The sequence below is a fragment of the Sinocyclocheilus rhinocerous genome, unplaced genomic scaffold (assembly GCF_001515625.1).
Source record: "Sinocyclocheilus rhinocerous isolate Xijiao unplaced genomic scaffold, SAMN03320098_v1.1 scaffold2754, whole genome shotgun sequence".
Lineage (NCBI taxonomy): Eukaryota > Metazoa > Chordata > Actinopteri > Cypriniformes > Cyprinidae > Sinocyclocheilus > Sinocyclocheilus rhinocerous.
The window spans coordinates 81,499-104,646 of NW_015634251.1; the positions used below are offsets into that span (position 1 = coordinate 81,499).

Below are 23,148 nucleotides of genomic sequence, written 5' to 3' on the forward strand. Positions count from 1 at the left end.
ATACACACACATTCAGTATATATTTTGAAAATATTTACATGTATATACATTTTATATTCTATATAAATATATTTAATATATTAACATAACATATTTTTCTGAAATATATACATGCGTGTGTATTTATATATACATAATAAATATACACAGTACACACATATATTATGTTAACAAAACTTTTATTTTGAATGTGATTAATCATTTGACAGCACTAATGTATATATATATATATATAAACCAGGTTAGCAAAACATCATTAAACAAATCAACATATCAGATATGAACCTCTACAGCAGCACTTTGTCCTGTCAGCACCACAGTAATAAGCACTCTAGACATGACGTGATTACACCAGGTTGATTTGTTTAGATTAATAAGTGATGTTTTGGCTTGCCCATCTATCCCACCTTTGGCTCAGGTAGTGATTCAGTAATGTCTAAGGTGGATCAGACAACCTGGGGAGGATCAGCAGTGGGCGGGCCTGAACCCATCCATGTGTTTACCTTATCCCCTTTGAACTGCTCCGGGAGCTGCCAGAAGAGCACGTCATCTGGGTGCAAGCTGAAACCATTGTAGACCAAAACATACTGGAGAACAGGCGGAAGGAAATATGTAAACGAGTGGATGAAGGAGAGACAGAGAAAAGAAGCAGATAAGCAAAGTAGAGAGGAAAGTATGAGAGAAAAGAAATCTATTCCTGTCAGTCACTGACCAACTGCAACTTCAACAACTTCATAAAAATTCTTACAATAAAATATGGTAGTTAGAAATAAGAAGAGTTGGGAATTGAGAATTTGGTTTACTATTTTTTTTTTTTAAAGTCTATTCAAGCTATACCTACAGGGAAACATGTTAAAAACAGTTGTGCTGCTTAATATTGTTTTTGGAAACTTTGATTATTTTTTTCACTGGTGACTACCTTGTTAGAAGGGCCAGGCCGTGGACCTCTAGGGAGAGCAACAGTGTTTTTTCCCTGTTGCACCTGCTGATAAGACCAACACCCAAAGCAAAAATCAAACAACATATCTTTGTTATCACAAGAAAATGTTTACTAGTGTAAACTAAGAAAGTGCTAAGCTACTAGCTACTGCATGAATGACAAGTAGAGTAACTTTTTTTTAATGTGTGTGTGTGTTGCATTTCAAGGTGATAATTCATCCAAAAATGAAAATTGTCACCCTCCTTTCATCCCAAACCTATATGACTTTCATCTTTGGAACACAATAGAAGATCTGTTGGGGAAATAAAGTTTTTCTTTGTCCTTACTAGGGTTGTGCCACTAGACGATAGTATCGTGTATCGACGATAGTCAGAGATATCATCTGTGGCTGACGCCTTTGACGATAGCATAACGATTATTGCTATTATTATCAGGCTAATATTATTAGGCTTATTTGTTCTGTAATTTCTGCGTTTTACAGTGTTGCGCCTTATAACCAATCAAACACGTTTCCGATGAGTTTATGAATGCACTGGCCAATCAGAGGCGTTCAGATGAGTCATCGCTGAAACACCAGAGTTTTGTTGTTGAGTGCGCACTCGCTGACTGAATTCTGCTCACTCGCGAATTCTCTCATTATAAACAACAAAGTGCAGACATACGTGCAATGTAAGCATAAGAGATTTATTCTTCACTGATTATAACGGGAGTGTTTTTTAAAGTGCACAAATTTGCGCTAGACTGAAGTCGGTGACGATGTTCTTTGATCATGTAAATGTTCTTTGCTCATTTTCTGTAGCTGCTGTTTGAATAACTGTAACATACAATGTTTTTATTAAATTGTTATGTTAAATACAAATTCAGTCATATTAAAAATATTTTATAACACCATGCTACTTGACTTTTAGCCTGGAGTTGGTTCACTCTCCGGTTATGAATCCAAGTAAATAAATAATTAAATAAATTAGCATGATTATATTGTGTATCGGCGATCTCATAGGCTGACAATAGGACGATAAGACTATGGAGCATATCACTCAACACTAGTCCTTACAATAAAGGTCAATGGGATCCAACAATATTTTGAACCCCATTGATTTTCATTACATTTTACTGAAATATCCTCCAAAATATCTTCTTTTGTGTTCCACAAAATCATACAGGTTTTTAATGACATGAGGATGAGTAAATTATAACAATTTGGATTTTCAGAGTGAACGACTACTAGTTAATGACTAGCCCAGGTGTAGTCCTGACATGAGCCTGCGTGAGAGCCACCAGTGAGAGCACACAGTACCTGAGTTGAGTCAGGGTGAGAGGAATGGCCTGGGTCGTTTGAATGGGACTCAGAGACCCTTAAAGAGGAAGTTAAACCAGAATGGAAAGAAGGGGCACGCACACTTGACCGAGACAGAGAACTCTGGGCCTCAAATGAAGAATGGGAAGTTTGAGAGGATGAAGAGAAAGGGAAGGGAGACTGCCCATTGGAGAAATTAGTGATGATTGCCCAGATTTCATCATCAAGTTTGTGTACTTCATCAGCAGGGTGCTAGTGAGAATAAGACAACGAATGGAACAGGAAATATAGTGACTCAAAGGCTTTGTTCAGATAGGCAGCAAATATTAGTGTGTTTATAACACAAATCCATTCAGTTTGAAGAGCAAGAAACAAAGAAGCCTAATTTAAAAAGTTGGTCAGATAGAATTTAAATTCTATTTATATTTCATTGTGGACACAGTACATACTGTATGTAAAATGCCTCTGGTTTGTTGTTTGAGAAAATCTCTTGGGCTGGTGCTATAGTACAGTCATTATTATAGTAATCAATGAACACTGCTGCTCAAAGTTTGAGGTCAGAAAGATTTAAATTTTTTTTTTTTTTTTTGAAAGTATGTTTTGTAAGTAATGTTTATGCTCACCATTTGTTTATTTGTTAAAAATACAGTAATATTGTAAAATATTAATAGAGTTTAAAATAAACATTTTCTATTTAAATATGTTTTCAAATTTATTTCATTATTGTGATGACAAAGCTGAATTTTACTCCAGTCTTCAGTGTCACATGATCCTTCACAAATCATATTGAACTGGTGCTCAAGAAACATTTCTTATTATTTTCAATGCTGAAAACAGTTACGCTGCTTCATTGGTGGAAAACGTGATACCTATTTTTAAAACAAATATTTTGAAACACTATAAATGGCTGTCAACTGTCACTTACGATCAATTGAATGCATCTTTGCTAAATTAAGGTACCATTTTTTAAATAAAAATATCTTTCAAGAAAAAAAAAAATCATACTGACCCCAAATGTTTGAACGGTAGTAGACACGTGGTCTTTGAGTCTAAACAAATGAATGGATCAAACAGAGAGCCATTTCTAGAGATCGGACCGGAAAAACAAACCAGATTTTTGTGCAGTGTAAACAAAGCCAAAGAGAGAGAATGAAGAGACAGATGTGCCAAAACTTGAATGAGTTGAGAGGAAAGAAAGGGACATGCAGCCTATCAGATGATTAAATGCATGCAGGGAAGTGTTCAGGAAGTCAGTGTAAGAATCAGGATAGCATGTATGCTCTCACCTCAAGTGTTCATTCTGTTTAAGTGGTGTCACTCACAAACGGCAAAATATTTTCAAACCTCACTTTGCTTCATGCTGTTTTTCTGTCAAATATCATATCGCTTTCAATTCAAACATCTACAGGTGGAGTTAATGCATGAAGATATTATGTAATGTGACCTTCACTGATTCTACTGGAAGTTCAGCATATCAGTCAGTTTTCTAGTAATTAATTTTCAGTGAAAACTCTCCAGCAGTCAGTTTATTAAAAGCATTGAAGGATTAGAGGGAGTTCAACATTCAGATTAAATTTAGTACATTCTGTTGCTAAAGAAATATCCATCAGTTATGTGAAACAGGAGGGTGCCACACTGTTAAAGCACCTATAGGATTCAAGTAAGGTCAGTAAAAGTGAACTAATACCTCAATGGCTCTTTTGGACCTTAAGAGGTCTTTACCCATATCGTTCATTAGCTGCCATACAGCGACGTCCTTTCTCAGTTGGTCCTTTATCCATGATGAGTCTCTCTAGTTTTGTGAATAAAGCAATTTCTGTAATCTCGATACAAAAGCTAAATTATAAACTAATGAATTATAAACAAATAGTTGAAGAGAAGTGCCATCTGAAATTTCCTTCTAAAATGAGCATTTTTCTCACTCTCGTGTGTAGGTTTAGTAATTTCACTTTAATGGCAATGAATAGGTTCTTTTCATTGCCATTAAAGTGAAATAACTGAACATAAACATTGGAGCCGGAGAAAAATGCTAATTTTAGAAGAAAATTTCAGATGGCACTTAAGAGGATTTTGCATTTGAACTCTTCAGTTACTTTTATGTAACATTTCTGTTCGACTTGTATTTCCATACAATTTAAAGACAAGAAAAACGTCACTTTCATCTGAGTCATTTCATTTTTTTAAGACTTTGATAATGCCATTTTTTCAGACACCACAGTGAACAGCGAACCCTCAATTCTCAATAATTCAATAAATTCTAAAATCAAAAGTGACCACATGGTGTTAACCAGGTTGCAGGTGTCAACAGGGCCTTAGTATCCCACACTCTAAAAAATGCTGGGTTGTTTCAAATATGGACTAACCCAACTTTTGGGTTCAAATTTTAATTTAAAAATGTAACCCAACAGCTGGGTTAGTCCATATTTGACCCAAAGTTGGGTTGAAACAACCCAGCATTTTTTAGAGTGCATGCACTTCAAATCATAAAATCGTAACATGATGCACAGATGATCCATTCATGCATCATTCTAATTCTAGAAATACAGCAGGCCAAATCACAACAGACACACTCAACAAACATGATCACTCGCCGAACCTGCAAAGATTACCTTGTGTGCTCGTCTAGTCCGAGCAGAGTAAGACTTCTAAAAATGGCAAGTAGATTCAGAAACACTTAAATCAGTGTATCACATCCAAAACAAGGAAAAAATCTAAATATAAAGACACATCAGTCAATTTAAGCCTAAGCAAACTCAATTTGTTGATACTAGTACCTACTATAGTCTTTGTGTACACTCCAACCACTATGAAAACGGTTCTAAGCTGTAGAAGAGCTGCCCTGACTAAGTACATTTTGGAAGAAAAGGTCTTGGCAGGACGCATTTGCAGAAAGAAATCCATTTGAAGGGAATTCAAAGCGGGAGAAGATACTTCAAGATAGAACGTAAGCAAACAGAAACGAAGGCTTGTAAGAACGATAAAATACATAATGCTGCCAAACTCTACCTTGTCTCCCTGATAGGCGTTGGGTAACTGCCAATAGTGGGGCTCCTGTCCAAGATAGTTAAAGTTAGTGTAGGAGAGTTGTGTTCCATCTGTGGACAGCTCTATGGAGAAGCCACTGTCAATGCGGTTGGTGCGCTGGCGGTTTACAAGAGCAAAACCTTGGTAGTTGCCAGGGGCGAAAACGGTGGAAACCTGGAGAAAAAAGGCAGAAAATGAACATACGCCTATACAGACTGATGAAAAGCACTGGTGTAACTCATCAGGTCCTACCACATCTCTATAATGTCTGGAGCTGGAGCACTGCTGGGTGACGCCCATGCAGAAGCAGGACAGACAGCCATCTTTGTTAGCAGGACTAAGGTAGAAGGTCCCTTGCTTGCAAGTGGAACATGTTGACCCCTCAACGTTCATCTGAGTACAATCAAGTATGTTTCAAAACGGAGTTTTTATAATTGTGATGCAAATAACACACACACAAATATTTATTTTCTTACCTTGCAGCGACAGATTCCATTTGAACTACATCCTTCGCTACCACTTTGATCACAGCGGTAACAATCTATAAACATATTTTGTCTTGAAGTCACATTTATTTGGTAACAAATTGGTAACGTATTTTAACGTAGGAGAAATTTTATTATTGATTATAATTTTAAGAATAATTTTTACAGTATATCATCTTTGCCAGTCTTACCACCATTACCGCTGTCTGGAGTGCATCTTTGTCCAAGTCGGGGATTGCCAGTATATCCTGGGGCACATCTGAGGAAAAATAGACAACACCTTGGAAAAACTGTTTCAGAATGTCATGCAGTAAAAATAAAAACTCATTAGGAATTAACAGGGACATGACAGGACCTGCCATGAACATTAAGAGCGATTTATGGCCTGTGAGTCATAGAGCTTCTTCAAATACTTCCTGAACGTTCTCAAGACAGGCTAATATTGCTAACATAAAGTCACTTTGACTTAAGTACAGATTATTGGTTCACAAAGGAAGAAAAAATAAGGTTGGGGAAAAGTAATTCGTAACAAGGGATATCTTATAAAAACATGACATGTATATGCGTAAAATGCTCAAGCGAATGATATGAGTTCAAATGAACATTTCATGTTTGGTTAAGGAAGCGTTACTGGAGCTTGTGGTTGTGGAAGTACATTAGACAAAAAGACGTTTCAAAACAATGGCTTACTCTATAATAAAAAAATGCCCAATATCAAGAAAATACTTTGGAAAACAACCAACATGGATGCTTAACACATGACATGAAATGTTTGTGCATGTACAAGCAGTTATTGATAATCAGATTCTCATTTGGCATACCACAAGAAAAGCTAAAGAGCAAACCCCTGACATTAGTATCTTTTAATGGCCACCACAAGAGAAATATAAGATCACATATAACAGAAGATCTATAGCATAATACCATGCTTCCAAGTTCAAAAAATGAATAAATTACAGCCATGAATGCTCTCAACATCCAGCAGATGTTGAGTCTTTCTCTCTTTGAAAAACTACTTTGCTGAACAGAGACGGACTGAAATAAATAAAGCCAAAGACAACCAGAAGGACCCAATCAAAGTGTCTAAGAGTGTAAAACCAGCGTATCCCCAAGCTTGTGGAAGCTGAGGAACTTGACAGAAAGTCTTACCTGGTAAATCGAGGTTCCAAGGTAGTCCAGACTAATACACTATACACTAATACAATACAATACAATCAAATACAATACACTACACTAATACGTCAACAAACCTTTTAAACATATACTGCTGAAAATACATAATTTTTGACATATTTGGCCAAACTGAGGTTCTATGTTGACTGAGTTCACAAACTTAACAAGACAATAAGATGAGTAGGCAGTGTGGATAAATAAAGACGAATACAATTGTATATAAATGTACAACATAATGTCTGACTGCAACCAAGACATCACATAATATTATTAAACATTATTTCCATAATTCTGCTGAAAACATCAGGAATGGATCAAATTATTAAATAAAAATGCAAAGTACCACATGCCTAGTTTACAACATCCTTGGTTTATAAGAATTATGATATGTAATACCACTTCTGCATCATAGTTTGTGTTCAAACCTCAAGCCTCAACATTCAATACATTTTGAATAGTTCCTATGGGAATAAATGAGGAAAAAACAGGTCCAATGAAAATTTTAAATGATACAGTAATTAACATATGTCTAGTATATGTCTAGTAATCAGGAATGATTTTGATGGGAATTGCCAGTCTTCCAAGAACAATATGAAGGTTCTCATCTTGTTTCAGCATAGATCTTGTTAATGTTTTTTGGCCCCTGTTGCTCTTCATGAAGATGTCTAAAATATTAATGGTTTTAGATGTGTTGCGCTGAGTTGATTTTCTTGGAGTAGTTATTTTTACTTTGGGTTTAGGGGAGTGTAGTCTTTTCTTGTCAGTTGATTTACTAGAAGCAGTTGTGTAGGTAGACTCCTCAGCTTGGCTGGACCTTAAGTCTGATGCATCTCTTGCTTCATGAGAAGGAACTAATTGATTTTGCTTAGAGGACTTATTCTTGGAATGTCTTGTCTTTGTTTGGACGTTGTGAGAAGGTTTGCTGATGTTTGTGGGTTTTTTGGACGGTCTTACTTGCAAATCATTTCTTTGTGTTTTCATAGATTTGGATGATTTTTTTGAAGGAATACGTGCCCTTTTTTGTGGTTTGCTTGATGACTTGGAAGATTTAGCTGCGATTTTTGTATGCGATGGAGGAGGAATCTGAAATTTAGTTGCAGATTCTTCTTTTACTTGTGGCTTTGTAGGTGAACGGGATAGTTGGTCATGATTCCTTGTAGCTTTTTGAAACTTACCATTTACTTTTGGACCACTTTTGTGGTGTTTTTGAGGAGTTAGGGAAACTTCAGTTGGTGCCTTTCTTTTTTGTTGATTCTGTTGCGTTTCATTGGAGGTGACCAAGGTTGAAGTCCTTTCAGAGGATGTAGTAAGGGGACGGCTGACAATAACTTTGGGAACTGTTGATCTCCTAGCAGATTTACTATGATATTTGTTGTCTGCCTTTGATGTGAAATTGGTTTTAATGTCTCTTCTTGTTGATATTGGTTGGATCCTTTTAGTTGAGAACTTTGCTTGCCTCTTAGTTGAACTTTCATTCATCTGGGAACGGCCAGATGCAAAGCTGGTTGTGGAGATAGTACGAGGAGTTGGCAGGGTTTTGGGAATAACAGTTCTCTTCTGAAATCCGCTGGTAGACATGCGAGTAATCCAAGCTGTAGTCCAGGCTGGAATCGGGGTGGTAGCAACCACAGCGGTTTCTCTGCGATCCTGTGGTGGACGTAACACATGACGTGCACGTTTGACTTTGTCTAACTCTTGCGCTAGGGCAGTGAAGCCATCAATTAGTATCTCAAGTTTGTGTTCTAGTTTATTTAGTCTTGTTTTAATGTCTGTGTATTTGTTGGCCAACTTATTAATTCTGTCTTTCTGGTCATTTGGAGACAAAACACTGGTTAGTGTCTTCAGTTGAGAGCTGAAGCGACTGTGCTGCTTCCTTATGTTCTCGAAGCTGTCTTTCATGTCCAATGTGTTGCTCTCAAGCATACTAAGGCGTTGGTTGAAACGATTCATGTGCATCCTCAAGAGCAGCTGGAAGCTCTGCTGTCGTGCCTCAGGACTTGGTGTGTAACGCAGCGGCCCACGAGTCCAACGGTGACTTAAACTACGTATAGTTGTTGACAGCAAAGATCTTGTAGTTCTTTCAGGTCCTGAAAAGCTACTATCTTCTCTACTATCAAAGTATTCTTCAATGTCATGGTCAGTTGTATCCAGAACTTGCTTCTTCCCAGGGCTGAAGTAGAAAGCATCATCACATGTAGTGGGGAGGAAACCTTTTGATCCTTCAAGGTAAAAGTCTCCGCAGTTGGAAATGCTGAGAGCCATGATGAGACAGGGCAAGTTGGAACCAAATTTTTTTTTTTAAATATAAGCAATTTGTTTTTTTTATCCCAGACACCCAAAAGCTTTTGCCCTCTGAGCAAGTGACAAGGATCCAAAATCCATGTCATCAACTTGTTTATGCTTCAGTATGGGAAGCATAAACAACCCTAGAGACCCACAAATGTCTAGAAGAAGAGTTTGAAATAAGAAAAAGTTGCTCAAAATGCAGCAAAGGCATTACAAAGATGCACTGAAGCATTAAAATAAGTGACATTATGCAACTAATTACTTCAACACCTTCAAAAAGACATCTCAGCCTTGCTGACAGTAAGAAGGAAACTTTACTCTCTCAGTAGAGAAGTGAAACCTTTATGCTTGATAAAGGTGCCTTTTTTAGATGTACAATACATTAATATTTTAATCACCACTGCTTCCACTTATAAACTCCTCCAAAAAAGCCTTCAGACATTGACACTTGGTATGGGTGGCACTGATTCAAGGCTTGCTTCTCCCATACCACCAGACAAATGCCATTCAATCACAAATGGTTGAAGAGATGCTGGAAAGCAACAGACACATGCTTTCTGGCAGTAGAAAAAGAATGCCAATCACCAGTTTGGCCAGCCCAGCTTTTCTGAATGGGAGGTTTACCCCCTCATTGGACCATAGACACTTACCTTTCACAACGTCTTCCAGTATAACCAGCAGGACATTCACATGTGGGCTGTCCATCTGAGTCCAAGTAACAAGATGAAGGCCTTCGGAAGAAGAAAATTATTAGATTGGATGAATATGAATTATAGGTTATGCCTAAAGGATAGCCTCTTTATATGAAAAAAAAAATGTCTTCGATAAAGTTGATAAAGGCAAACTCACTGGCTACTGGAGTGTCCTAGACAAGGACAGGGTCTACATGCCTGTGGATCACCAGTCTTTGGATTTCCATAGAAACCAGGGAGGCAACTTTCACAACGGCGCCCAACTGTGTTATGCAGGCAATTCTAAAACAGGGAAAAAGGGAAAGTGTCATAAATTACTCCAGATTAAGACTGGTTCAGGATAGTGTATTTTTCTTATATACTTTGGTAATACAGACTTTCTTGACAAGTGATCCAATAAATGACTAGTTGATTAATAAGTCTGAGTCCAAGTAACAAGATGAAGGCCTTCGGAAGAAGAAAATTATTAGATTGGATGAATATGAATTATAGGTTATGCCTAAAGGATAGCCTCTTTATATGAAAAAAAAAATGTCTTCGATAAAGTTGATAAAGGCAAACTCACTGGCTACTGGAGTGTCCTAGACAAGGACAGGGTCTACATGCCTGTGGATCACCAGTCTTTGGATTTCCATAGAAACCAGGGAGGCAACTTTCACAACGGCGCCCAACTGTGTTATGCAGGCAATTCTAAAACAGGGAAAAAGGGAAAGTGTCATAAATTACTCCAGATTAAGACTGGTTCAGGATAGTGTATTTTTCTTATATACTTTGGTAATACAGACTTTCTTGACAAGTGATCCAATAAATGACTAGTTGATTAATAAGGAATTTATGTTTTTTTTATTCATATAAATTTTATTCATATACATTCATTTTTTGGTCTTTAATTTTATTCATCATAGTTGAATAGTCAACCATTTATCCAATAACCGACTATTTAATTATTCAGGCTGATCAGTTTGATGAGTTAGATAGCGTTGATTTGTTTTGATTTTAGTCATGATAGTCAACCAGTAATCCGATAACTGACTAATTACTGAAATTACTGAGGATGACTAGTTTATGAAGATCATTTTATATAATATTAGCATTGATTTTATTTTCCCACAATGGTCAACTAGTGAACCAGTCATGCAATAACCAACTCGTTAATTATTGAGGTTGACTAAGTTTATGGAGTTTTTTCTTTTACTGTATACTTATAGCTTTGATTTAGTTTTTCACAGTGGTCAACTAGTCAGTTATTGGATTATGGATCAACTAGTTGTAGTAAAATTGTAGTAAAAACAATCAATAATCAATAAGGTCAACTGTTTTATGTACATTTTATATTATGTGTACATTTTTGGTTTTGATTTTATTCTTAATAAACGACCAGTCATCCGACTTGTAAATTCCGGAGGTTGCATAGTTTATGGGGGTTCATTTCTTTTATATTCTTATTGCTTTTATTTTCACAGTGGTCAACTAGTTGACTTGTCATTCAATAACTGACTAGTGAATAAGTGAGGGTGACTTTTTTTTTGTTAGATATGCTTTCTTTAACTGTTTCTGAACAACCCCCCTGCTAAGTCTGTAACCTTCCTGCTAAGAAACAAGTCCAAGTGGGGTCAGATGAACCCAAATCCAGCCTAATTATACAGGGCTTCCAGTTACAACTGATTAGTAAACTAGAAAAGGCAACTGACCAACTAGGTGATTTTGAATATATGTTGTTTTGCACATCCTCACTTCAAACAAACTCCATAAATCATCCAGGAACAGCATAATCACTGCAATGGAAAGGTTAACTCACCAGGCAATCTCCAGTTTCTGACTCACAGCCGCTGGCATGCCCGTGGCAGTCACACTTCTCACAGGTGCCAAGATAAAGTCCAGGTGTACGGGTGTAGCCAACATCACAGTCCTGCAAACAATGGGTGAGTCAGAGGTGGCTGGGTTCACAGGTCTCTATGGATGAAACTCTGCATCCATTCTCTTTATTGACATAGAGCTTTAGAGCTAAAATGTTCCATGAGTTGCTAAGAACTTCCATTTAGAGATCAAGAAAAATAAATAAAAGGCTGTTATTAACTTGACAGGCAGAACCTCTGCTTTAGGGGAAGGTTTTTGCATCAACTCAGGCTGACACAAGTTCACACAGACAGAGTGTTGCTATTTAAAGTTAAATATACCTGGCAAGAAGGTCCTGTGTATCCTTGAGGGCAGGCACACTCCTCCACCTCCAGAGCCCTTTCGTTTCCTGTAGAGTGGGGCACTGCAATGTCCATTTGTATATTGGAGATACTGAACAGGAGAGATTGAGATTAAACACTAATATCCTGTTCACAAAATCAGATAGGAACCTAACAGGACAATGTGACACCATCTAGAGGATGCATATATAAAGGACATCAAAAGTCAATGTATAATAAATGAGCAAGAGCAAAACTAAAAGTGCAAATTTACCTGCTCTCAGCCATATTATATGCATAAGTGGCTCTGATCATAAAGACGCTGATATCGGCCAAAGCCATCAGCAGGTGCTCTCTAGTACATGGCTGTCCATCCGACCGTTTCCATGCAGACTGGGGGGATCACAGGCAATGAAAACTCATATAGCAAATCAAGCTAGATCAAGTTTCACCTTATGGCCTTTAAAAAATTATTATTATAAAAAAAAATTATTATTATTATTTTAAAAAATTAAGATAATATTCTTATTATTATTTGTATAATTATTTATTTAAAATACAAAATGTATGTGAAATATGAATTTATTATGGTTAAGATGATGACAAATTAATTTATTTGAAATATGAAATTTATTTTTATGAATATAAACAAAAGGAATTATTATTTTTAATCATTTCAAATATAATGTATACATACAGCACCCAAAAATGTAACTTATATTTAAAATTCAATTCCTTTGGACCACATAATAAAGAGAAGATAAAAAGATACATATACAATTAAAAATACATATATTTGCAACACACCTCTCTAAAAGGCACAGTGATGGTGGCTGGTTTTCCAGCAAATGTTCTGGTCTGAGAATAATGTTCCAGGAAGATGCTGTTGCCTTGGAGAACCACATTTGGTTGTCCATCAAGCACTAGTGAACGAGCTTGCAGCTCATAATGCATCCTGTACTGCAGTTCTCCACCATATGCTGTGACCTTTACGCAGGACAGGAAAACATGTTTTAAAAAGCAGCACACTGACATGTGCTATATTACCTGACAAAGGCCAAATTGTAAATATGGCATTGTACCGCACAGGATGTTCTCACCTTGTCCCCTCTAAAATTCTGAGGCAGGACCCAGTAGTAGATGTCATTAGGGATACTGGTGAAGGATCCGTAGACCACCTCTGCACTGGCTCTCTGAGTGATGCCCTCAGAGATGGTCCTAGTATTTGCTGCATTGGAAAGTGTGAAGAGCTGGCCATTGACACCACCTCGAACCTTCAGATTAACCAACAAATATAAGCAAAAAACATTCAAACATCTATTTTAAAGGTACAACTATGACAAGATTAGAGGATGCGGTTACCTGATCTCTGCTCCAGGTTGAACTGGCACATTGTTTAGTCACTCCCATACAGAAACACTGCAAGCAACCTTCAGGATTATCAGCCGCCAAATTAAAAGCACCATTCTTACACTCATCGCAAAGAGAACCAACCACATTGGCCTGCACAACAGAAGAGCAAACACTGTTTGAACATTTATATTATGTATGTTTTCAACACTGCTAATAATGTTTCTTGAGCAGCAAATCAGCATATTAGAATGATTTCCGAAGAATCATGTGACACTGAAGACTGGAGAAATGGATGTGGAAAATTCAGCTTTGCCATCACAGGAATAAATTACATTTTAAAATAATAATAGAAATAATAGAAAACAGCTGTTATAAATTGAACTTATATTTCAACTTATATCAACTTTAATGAACTCATTTTTGATCAAAAAAATGCTGCTTAAGAGACTTTCCGATCCCAAACTTATTAATGGTGGTGTATTAAAAAAGAGAGTATCTGTAGTGCAATTTAATACCTTGCAATAGCATGGTTTGCTGATGGGATTGATGGTTCCTCTGTTATCACACTTGGTAATCGCTGAACAGGGATAAGAACACCATATGGTTGACAATTGCACCTGGAATGCTTTGAACATCCTGGTCACAAACAGCTGGCATTCCAGCATGCAGTGCACTGAGTGTTAATCATTATCTAAAGCTTCACTTGACCTTCAGGGTAAAATGAGGCAGAAATTCCAAGAAAAGAAATAGCTTAAGGCAAACAAATAAATCTTGCAGCTAATATTAATCTAATAAATCATTTACTATCACAACTGTAAACAAAAATAAAGGAAAAATGCTCACGGCTAGCAGCAGGGATACATTGGCCGTTGGGCTGAAGAGGGTTGCCGACATATCCTGGAGCACATCTGTGGCAAAAAAAAAAAGACAGATGATGACATATTTCTTATATACATGCACTCAGCACCACAAAATGTAGTGTTAAAACAACAAGTATATGCAAACGAGCTGCAACATTACTTCTCACAACGTCGCCCTGTATAACCAGGTCTGCAGGCGTCACATGTTGCCTGGTTGTCATGGTCCAGGAAGCAAGTATCAGAAAACCTTTAAACACATTCATTTCAAAAAATTTTATTACTATTTACTATTACTAATTTTAATTGTATTATATTATATTATATTATATTATATTATACACAGGTTTTATATCTTTACCGTCGAGACGTCTCTGTGTATGGACAAGGACAGGGTTTGCAGTCATCATATCTTCCTCGACTTGGGTCACCAAAGTAGCCAGGTTTGCATTTGTCACACTGAGGTCCTTCTGTGTTATGCTGACAACTCTGTCACATGACATTTGTGTGTGGCGTTCAGTAAACTACTGATGCAGTGTATAAGTTATCTACATATTTATAAAAACACATTCTTACCAGGCAGTGTCCACTAATAGGGTCACAGGCACTGGCATGACCATTGCAGTTGCAGCCAGCACAGATGCCCAGGTAGGGTCCAGGTACCCGCTCGAAACCAGGGGAGCAGGACTCACAAGACAGGCCTGAATACCCAGTAGGACATCTGTGTGAGATCAACAATTGGCACAGATTAACACTTTCCACACAGAATTCTCAAACAACAACAACAACAAAATCAGCATCTGGACTAAAAAACATTTGGCTTACTCTGAATTACTCTTAGTGTCCACAGAACATACAAAATTGCAAACAGAAATAAAATATTTGAAGGTTTAAGCCAAAAACATGGGGTATAATCATTTTATTCACAGGAACATGAATTCCCCGCACCGCGAGAGGTGATTTGAGAGGAGCTTTTTATTTTCATATTTATATATTTTTATATAAAGGCACACTAACCTGCACTCCTCCACGTCTCGCGGGTTCCCCTGCTGTGTGAACTCTTTGGTGGTGGTATCCATGCTGATGTCACTCAGGCCCACACTGGCCATGCGGTTGTCATAAATGGTGCGAATGTGGATGCTCTCCAAATTGGCCAAGGTCATCATGAGGTCATCACGAGTTGCGGCTCGTCCTGCGGAGTGCTGCCAGTTTTCCTGAGACACAGAAACAGAGAGGTGAACCACCTCACATAACACTAACAAGAAATACTGCTGCAAAACTACTTTAAACAAAAATAACATTTCACCATTTTAAATAATGATTTTTTGGTATATGGTATTAATACAGTTTTATACGTCAGTCTTACACCGATGTTTTAGCAGTGTAGAGCTGACAATACTGCAAATTCATTACAATTTTACACAAAACTTTGAGATTTTATTTGCTTTATTATTTTTTGATAAAATTAAATAACCCTGTATTCTGTTGACAGCTCTTATATGAGCAAGTGTATGCCATGGTTATGACAATGTTTGTTTGTTTGTTTGTTTTTCTCAGTACTTCAAAGCATAAGTTTATTACTTCAAGTTTAATATGAAGAATTCTGAAAAAAAAAGCACAAAAACATTTTAAAATAAAATTTTGTACACACACTACTATTCAAATGTCTGCTCTGGGGTCAGCAAGTGTTTTTTTTTGTTTGTTTTTTTAAAAAGCAACAACACATTTTTGTTGCAACAAAAAGTGACACTAAAGACATATGATCTAACTAAAGACAAAAATATTAAGCTGTTTTCAACTGTAATAATAATAATAATAATAATAGGAAATGCTGCTTGGGCACCAAATCAGCATATTAGAAAGATTTCCCATGTGACCCTGAAGACTGGCGCAATGATACTGAAAATTCAGCTTTGCCGTCACAGGAATAAATTACATTTAAAAATATTTTAAAATACAACAGTTATTTGAAACTCTAACAAAATTTCACAGTATTAATGCTTTACTGTATTAGCCTTGGTGAGCAGAAGAGTCTTTTTTCAAAGACATAAAAAGACTCCAAACCTTTGAACAGTAGTATGTATATATACACTATATATAAGAAAAATAAATGTTATATATTTAAGCTATTCACATATGTGGCTTACCTCTGTAAACTTGATCTGTCTACGGTTGATTGTGTCAGGTAAAGTGGGGTCGCCTCTACGGTAAATAAATTTCTGCCCGTTGCCGCTCAGCACAACATCAGGTTTCTCCTTTAATTCCGATCCACCTCGCTGCAGTGAGTAACTCACTTTAAAATTCAGATAACCTCCATACAAGTCAACCTGTACAACACAGACACAGTGTCCAGAATACCAAGATACTGAAGCTTCCCAAGCTTTCCAAGACAATCAAGCTACCACATTTGAATATTCACAGTGACAGAGAGAGAAGAGACAGCTAATGATAGGGAGAAGATGGAAATGGGATTGCACGAAAACAGGAAGATACGGATTACTCATAATGTTTTATTGAGCTCCTATCTACATTTGTTCAGTCGAGTATTGTGGAGGGGAGAGAAACCTTGTTGCCCAGGAACTGGCGAGGCAGAGTCCAATAGGAGTCTTGATCGAGGAAACGGCGAGACAGATCCACTAGCTGGAACTCCTCACTCTCTGGATTGATCAACATCTGAGTGGAGGAAAGAGGTGGTTGGGTGCCTGGACGACTAGGAAATGACACATTGACTCCTGTGGATAAAACGATAGACAAGAGACAAACAGAAAAAGGTAGTGTATTATATTTTCAATACCAGTGTAATTGTTCCTTTAAAGAGGTAGTTCACCCCAAAAAGGAAAATTCTGTCATTAATGACTTACCCTCATGTTGTTCCAAACATGTTAGACCTTCGTTCATCTTCGGAACACAAATTACGATTTTTGATTAAATCTGAGAGCTGACCCTGCATAGACAGCAACGCAACTACCATGTTGAAGGCCCAGAAAGGTAGTAAGGACATTGTTAAAATAGTCCATGTGACATCAGTGGTTCAACCATAATTTTATGAAGCTACGAGAATACTTTTTGTGCGCAAAGAAAACTAAAATAATGACTTCATTCAACAATTTCTTCTCTTCCGTGTCAGACTTTCGACACAAGTTCTTACTACGTTTCTGGGCCTTAAACATGTCAGTTGTGTTGCTGTCTATGCATGGTCATACACTCTCGGATTTCATCAAAAATATCTTAATTTGTGTTCCGAAGATGAACCAAGGTCTTTCGGGTTTGGAACGACATGAGGGTCTCTAAATTATCAACATGATCTAAACTTCACAAAAAAATTTGTTGTACATAATATACTACATGCCTTTTGCAGTCTGGTAACATTTTTTATAAAGTAAATATAAGAATGTCCTTTATATTGTTAGCAATATTTAAAGATGAAGACTTGCTGGACTGAAACAACTTTGTAAAATGGTGCTAAATTGTGAGTATCAAATGTGATGTATCAGGTTTTTGATGAACATTTGTTCATTTGCATTATGTTCGTTATAGATATGTTTTGCTCCCCACAACTTAAACAGAAATACAGAGTGACCATTGATATTCTTAATGCATTTCATCTAAGCTGTTTGCTATACAGTTTTAAAAAATCTCATTGATTTACATTAGAAGTTAACTGAATTTCACCTTATTTTTTGGCCTTATAAAATTATAATTTAGTTTAGGCCTCTGAACAAAAATGGCTTTTTTCCCTCCTTGAGCTAGAATGACATTCAACAATAAAACATATGCATATTTTTATATATTATGTCTGAAGGTTCAATAAACTGTTCCGTTAAAAACTAAATCTGACTGATTATATGTCTGGCTTTATAGGGTTAGTGATAATTATCATGAGTTACACATAAGATGACACCAAAAGTTGCCACAACAACTACATTCTCCAACTGTAAATCCATAAACATAAATGCAAAAATCTGAATTTTTAATCAGTTGAGTACCTTTGAAGTCCTCTTCCTCTGTGAAGCGCAGTGTGATTTGGCTGCGGTAGCGACCGGTGCTCTGACAGTGCTTTGTGATGCCAAAACAGAAGCATGGCATGCAGTGATCGCCCACGCTAAAATGTCCATCACGGCAGTTACCTGCGAACACGTACAGAGAGGATGACACAACTGGACAAGTACGACATGGAAGACAAAGGATGGTAAGACCACCACCGTCAGGTTTGAGCTGCCTCACAGTCACGAGACAACAATGTCACGACATGCGGTCAAAGAACAGCAGGATAACCTGTCTCGCAAATAAAAGATGACATCCATAGTCTCTTCGGAAAAGAAAGTATCAATCGAGAACAAATACACATAGTAATCCAAATATGTTCGCACCATATGGAGCTGATGCAGTACCTGGGTTTGGTCTCTGAGACAGGCTGAGGACCCCATCAGGAATGGCAAACACAAGGCCTTTAGCGTTGATGGCCTCGCAGGTGTATGCACCCTGGTCACCTTCCTTCACGTCGCGGATGGTGATCGTTCCTCGCCCATTCTCACTGGCCATTGTGATTCTGTCAATTGAATCATGTTTAAATTAGGGCGGTTTTGAGAGCCCAGCCAGGCCCCCCCATTTTATTTTACTATTTTTATTTGTAATTATTTGGGTTTTGTTAATTGAATAACCTTGCAGAAATGTAACTTGTGACAAATGGGTCTGCTATCTGTATACTTATTAGTCCATGTAGAAAAATATGATAGAAACTAAAAAAACAAAAACAAATTGAATTGGTAATGAAAGACAAAATACAAAAACTCTGCATAAAAATGATTTAAAAAATCACATCTGACAGGAAAAAAAAACCTACAATAGCCTAGAAATGATTATACAGAAGGAGAGCACGTGCTGAGAAGCAAATTAAATACGGCTCTCTGGTTATATATTAATAATGTCCATTAAGTATTATGACAAATAATAATGGCAAAGAAGCAACTTTAGAAGAAGAACTCCTTTGAGATTCAATAATTGGAAAAGAGATAGTTCACAACCTTTTTGCCAAAAAAGAAAGCCTGTTTCTTACTGAGTACATGAAGTATGGCCCTCTGTTTTCATTTAGACTAGTGCTAAAGTTATTCATTTAATTATTTACAGAGTTCAGCAAAGAGAGCTCTGGGAATACAATAGGAATGGATGAAACCACAAGTATTCATTACTTTGCATTTATTCAGTCTTTAAGAGAATATGGACTGTATGACTTTAACCCAGATTGTGGACATCTTGATCATTTCAGAGTTTTTAATCCACAATGCTTACTACATCCTAACCTACCTGCTACTGGTTGGTATGTGTCCCCAATTAAGACGCCATGTGATGATGGGAACGGGTACACCAATGGCAGAACAAGTAAAGGTCACAGTGTCGCCCCGCGCTGCCGTGATGGACTCTTCCGGCGGGACGGTCACAGTGGGAGGTGCTTGGGTACAATAAAAGAAAACATATAGTATAATCATTTTACAGTACAATCAATTACAATCTGCATATATAACTATTATATGAATGCTAACAGTAAAAGAGACATATGGACAAAAGAAACCACACACACGCAGCAAGTCTTTGATTCTAAATTGGCAGCCTGTGACAGCACAAGTTTTATTTGGCAGATTCATTCAGTGAGATTAGCCAACCAAAGCCGGAGGCACTGTTGGCAGAAACAACACCAAAGCCGCCTGTTAAATAAGCTACAAGCACAAGATATATGGGAGATGAGATCTAGATGTTATTGAAAAGCTGTATGAGTGCGGCAAAACATGAATCTTTCTTTGCTGACCATAAATACACAATTTTCAGGTTTTAGAAGAAGCATTACTGTTAGTAAGTCAAAGTGAGTGTGACAGTGAAAGAAAAGTGGAGACAAAAGAGTTACAGTGTTTGGAATGGTATGACAACCAATGTTTACTTGTTAAAGATTAATAGGATTCTAACGCCTTACCACAACCGTATTCATCAGAGCGGTCGGCACAGTCCGGCTCCTCGTCACACTGGTAACTGGCAGGAATGCATGTGCGGTCAGACAAACACACAAACTGCTCCGGGGCACATGTGTCCCCTGGATCTTTAGTGGCTGAAGGAATGAGAAACAACAATCAGTTATTAGCAAAGTGTGTCATTTCTCTCTAGTGGCAACAAACTGAACTCCAGGTTTCCAAACAATCTGTGGATGGAAGCTCAGCTCTGACTTACGGCAGTTCATCTCATCTGAGTTGTCTTGACAGTCATTATCCCCATCACAACGCCACAGTTTCAGGGCACAGCGGCCGTTCTGACACTTAAACTCATTGGGTTCACAGGGAGATGGAGTTCCTTTGTAATTAAAAACATAGTTGTATAATAAATGCAGAGAACAGACAAATATCACCAGCATAACGTGCTTGATTATAAAGTGGTTTTAATTCTATGGTAAATGAAATGGTTACAGCATACTGCCGCTTGTCCTACCACAATTGAACTCATCGCTGCCGTCAGCGCAGTCCGTTTCGCCATCACAAACATAGTCCCGTGAGATACACTGTCCATTCTGACAGGTGGCCTGGTCTACACGGCAGGGTCCCGGGCCAGGTGGGGGTCTGGTTTTAGGAGGCGTAGGTGGAGTAGGGCGTACAGGAACAACAGCTTTGAAAATAAATGATATAATTAGGACTGTCAATCAATTACAAACACAAAGCACATTTGAAGCCATTATGATGTCAAGCATTGTAAAGCATGAATATAAAAAAAAAAACAAGATCCTATGCAATGTATTAAATGAATATGTTTAACTGCCGTAAAATAAAATAAAATAAAATTGTATATTTTTCTGAAAAAGATATATTAAGACTATAAAATAAAAATTGTATACATGTTATCAAAGTGCATTTAGTTGGTGTTAGTCAGTTAAATTAACAAAGCAATGCCACTAATTTCTGAGACAAATGAGGACGCAATCTCACTCACCACAGTTCATTTCATCACTGAAGTCATTGCAGTCAGGCCGTTTGTCACACACATACTCCCGAGGGATACACGCCAGCCCATCCTGACATCTGAAGTCGCCAGACAAGCATTCTCTGGGAACGGGAATCACTGAGGTGGCAGAGACAGACATATAAAATTCTGTGATGCACTGTACATAATGCAATGCAGGGATCCAAGAAAAACTGTACATGATGCTTTGTTGAAAGATGTTTCAATGATTCAATGCAAGCTCATCATTGCCTTGCCATGCTAGACCTGCCATTTCAAGAGGATAGGCTTTGTTCACACAGGCAGCGAAAATCCGCTTTTAACAAAATCTTTAGTTTTTATAGTCTGAATAGCCAAAAAAAAAAAAGAGAGAAAATTTCAGAAAATAAATTCACATTTTGTTTTTTGTTTTGTTTTTGTAATGCAGTCTGAAGGTCAGGTCAGGTTTGAAGTTTTTTTTTTTTTTTTTGCAAAATGTAGACAGTCAGTTGTGAAGATCGGATTTGAAAATCAAATCAGATTTATGTGCAGTGTGAACAAAGCCAAAGAACAAATCTGTATAATGTTCATCCTTTCTATTCAGTCTTGAATTCTCTTATCCGGTACCTTAATCTGAAAGTAAAAAATATGGAAAGATTGGACAGCAAAAATTCAATTCCAACACAAACACAAACACATTACATTGTCTGAAAACGATACTTCAAGAGGTGCATTCCTGACGTCAGCTTCACTTCAAATCAATGACAAGCCATGCAAAGCCTTTTGTTCTTCTCATCATACTCAGGTCTTCATCAGAGTGCACACATGCATAAAGGTTCATTCATTCTTTATCCAGCCACTACATATGCTGAGAATTCCTTCAGTTCTCATAAGTGAACAAGACTGGACTGTGTTCTAAAGCACTATTGTCTCCATGCAGCAGACCTGGTTGAGGACAAACCTGGCACAACGATGGGCTCCACAGGAAGGGGAGTATCAGCTATGAACCAGACCATAACCAGAGAACATTATCTATACTACATTTTTGAATGATGACTAGTTCCACACAGAACTACCAGAATTAATCGTTATATAAACCATAAAGTGCAAAAAACAAGAGTATAAAAATGCAAGTTCGGATATACACAATAATTTGATTTAACAACTGAACATTTAACACATATCAAAATGATTATTATTGTATAATATACAATATAATAATAATATACAATAATATTATTGTTTATTATTTTTTTAATGCCAATGCCATCTTCATGGCGAGAACAAAGTGAATAACAGGAGTCATACAATTAAGCTATACAAGACATTTAAGATAAATACAAGACAAAACTTCTAAAATACCTTCCGGTGATACTTCTTTTAGAAATATACAAGTTAAATGCATATCTCTGAATGAAAATGTTGCGTATTAACATATAAAACAGTGCAGTCCAGCAAAATATGTTCAACAGTGTTATGAAGGCATGATGGTGTTTCTTCACCTTTCAATAATACAATGATGATTATTATTATTATTATTATAAATTATGTTAATTTCATAAAATATTCAGCAATTCGAAAGATTTCAAATATAGTGTCTGTTATATTGTGATTCTGATATCACAATATAACAATATGATATTCTTATAAAATCGCATTGCATCATTTAGTAAGGAATCATTGTTTACTCACTATTAACACTATAACTATAAAAATAAAAAAACTGCACATACCTTCTCCAAGCCGTCTGAATTGGAAACCTATTACTGAGGTATCGTAGGAGGCAATGGTGCCCTCTTTAACCACTGAGAACAGGACATCTCTGATCTGTGTTTCATTAGAGTTATTATCTGAGCCGACATCCAGCTCCACAAACACATCTTTGCCGATTTTCCTGCAAATGTACACAG

At 37.0% G+C, this 23,148-nt stretch overlaps 1 protein-coding gene across 1 annotated transcript in view; it reads right to left on the bottom strand.

Annotated features, from left to right (window-relative positions):
• LOC107745451 (basement membrane-specific heparan sulfate proteoglycan core protein-like) overlaps positions 1-23,148 on the bottom strand; it is a 107,409-nt gene that overhangs the window by 42,300 nt on the left and 41,961 nt on the right. The window contains exons 6-38 of the mRNA XM_016559323.1: positions 22,972-23,132; positions 22,200-22,238; positions 21,251-21,379; positions 20,756-20,929; positions 20,501-20,620; positions 20,250-20,381; positions 19,589-19,733; positions 18,676-18,833; positions 18,271-18,411; positions 16,850-17,016; positions 16,432-16,611; positions 15,302-15,498; positions 14,861-15,005; positions 14,646-14,773; positions 14,448-14,534; positions 14,271-14,335; positions 13,943-14,004; positions 13,437-13,577; positions 13,175-13,348; positions 12,882-13,061; positions 12,349-12,467; positions 12,075-12,186; positions 11,696-11,806; positions 10,463-10,587; positions 9,856-9,936; positions 5,938-6,005; positions 5,738-5,802; positions 5,514-5,654; positions 5,244-5,435; positions 4,847-4,882; positions 2,238-2,489; positions 920-985; positions 504-587 (exon numbers count right to left, since the gene is read on the bottom strand). Of these exons, the coding sequence (XP_016414809.1) occupies positions 504-587; positions 920-985; positions 2,238-2,489; positions 4,847-4,882; positions 5,244-5,435; positions 5,514-5,654; positions 5,738-5,802; positions 5,938-6,005; positions 9,856-9,936; positions 10,463-10,587; positions 11,696-11,806; positions 12,075-12,186; positions 12,349-12,467; positions 12,882-13,061; positions 13,175-13,348; positions 13,437-13,577; positions 13,943-14,004; positions 14,271-14,335; positions 14,448-14,534; positions 14,646-14,773; positions 14,861-15,005; positions 15,302-15,498; positions 16,432-16,611; positions 16,850-17,016; positions 18,271-18,411; positions 18,676-18,833; positions 19,589-19,733; positions 20,250-20,381; positions 20,501-20,620; positions 20,756-20,929; positions 21,251-21,379; positions 22,200-22,238; positions 22,972-23,132 (4,177 nt within the window). The remainder of the gene's footprint in view (positions 1-503; positions 588-919; positions 986-2,237; positions 2,490-4,846; positions 4,883-5,243; positions 5,436-5,513; positions 5,655-5,737; positions 5,803-5,937; positions 6,006-9,855; positions 9,937-10,462; positions 10,588-11,695; positions 11,807-12,074; positions 12,187-12,348; positions 12,468-12,881; positions 13,062-13,174; positions 13,349-13,436; positions 13,578-13,942; positions 14,005-14,270; positions 14,336-14,447; positions 14,535-14,645; positions 14,774-14,860; positions 15,006-15,301; positions 15,499-16,431; positions 16,612-16,849; positions 17,017-18,270; positions 18,412-18,675; positions 18,834-19,588; positions 19,734-20,249; positions 20,382-20,500; positions 20,621-20,755; positions 20,930-21,250; positions 21,380-22,199; positions 22,239-22,971; positions 23,133-23,148) is intronic.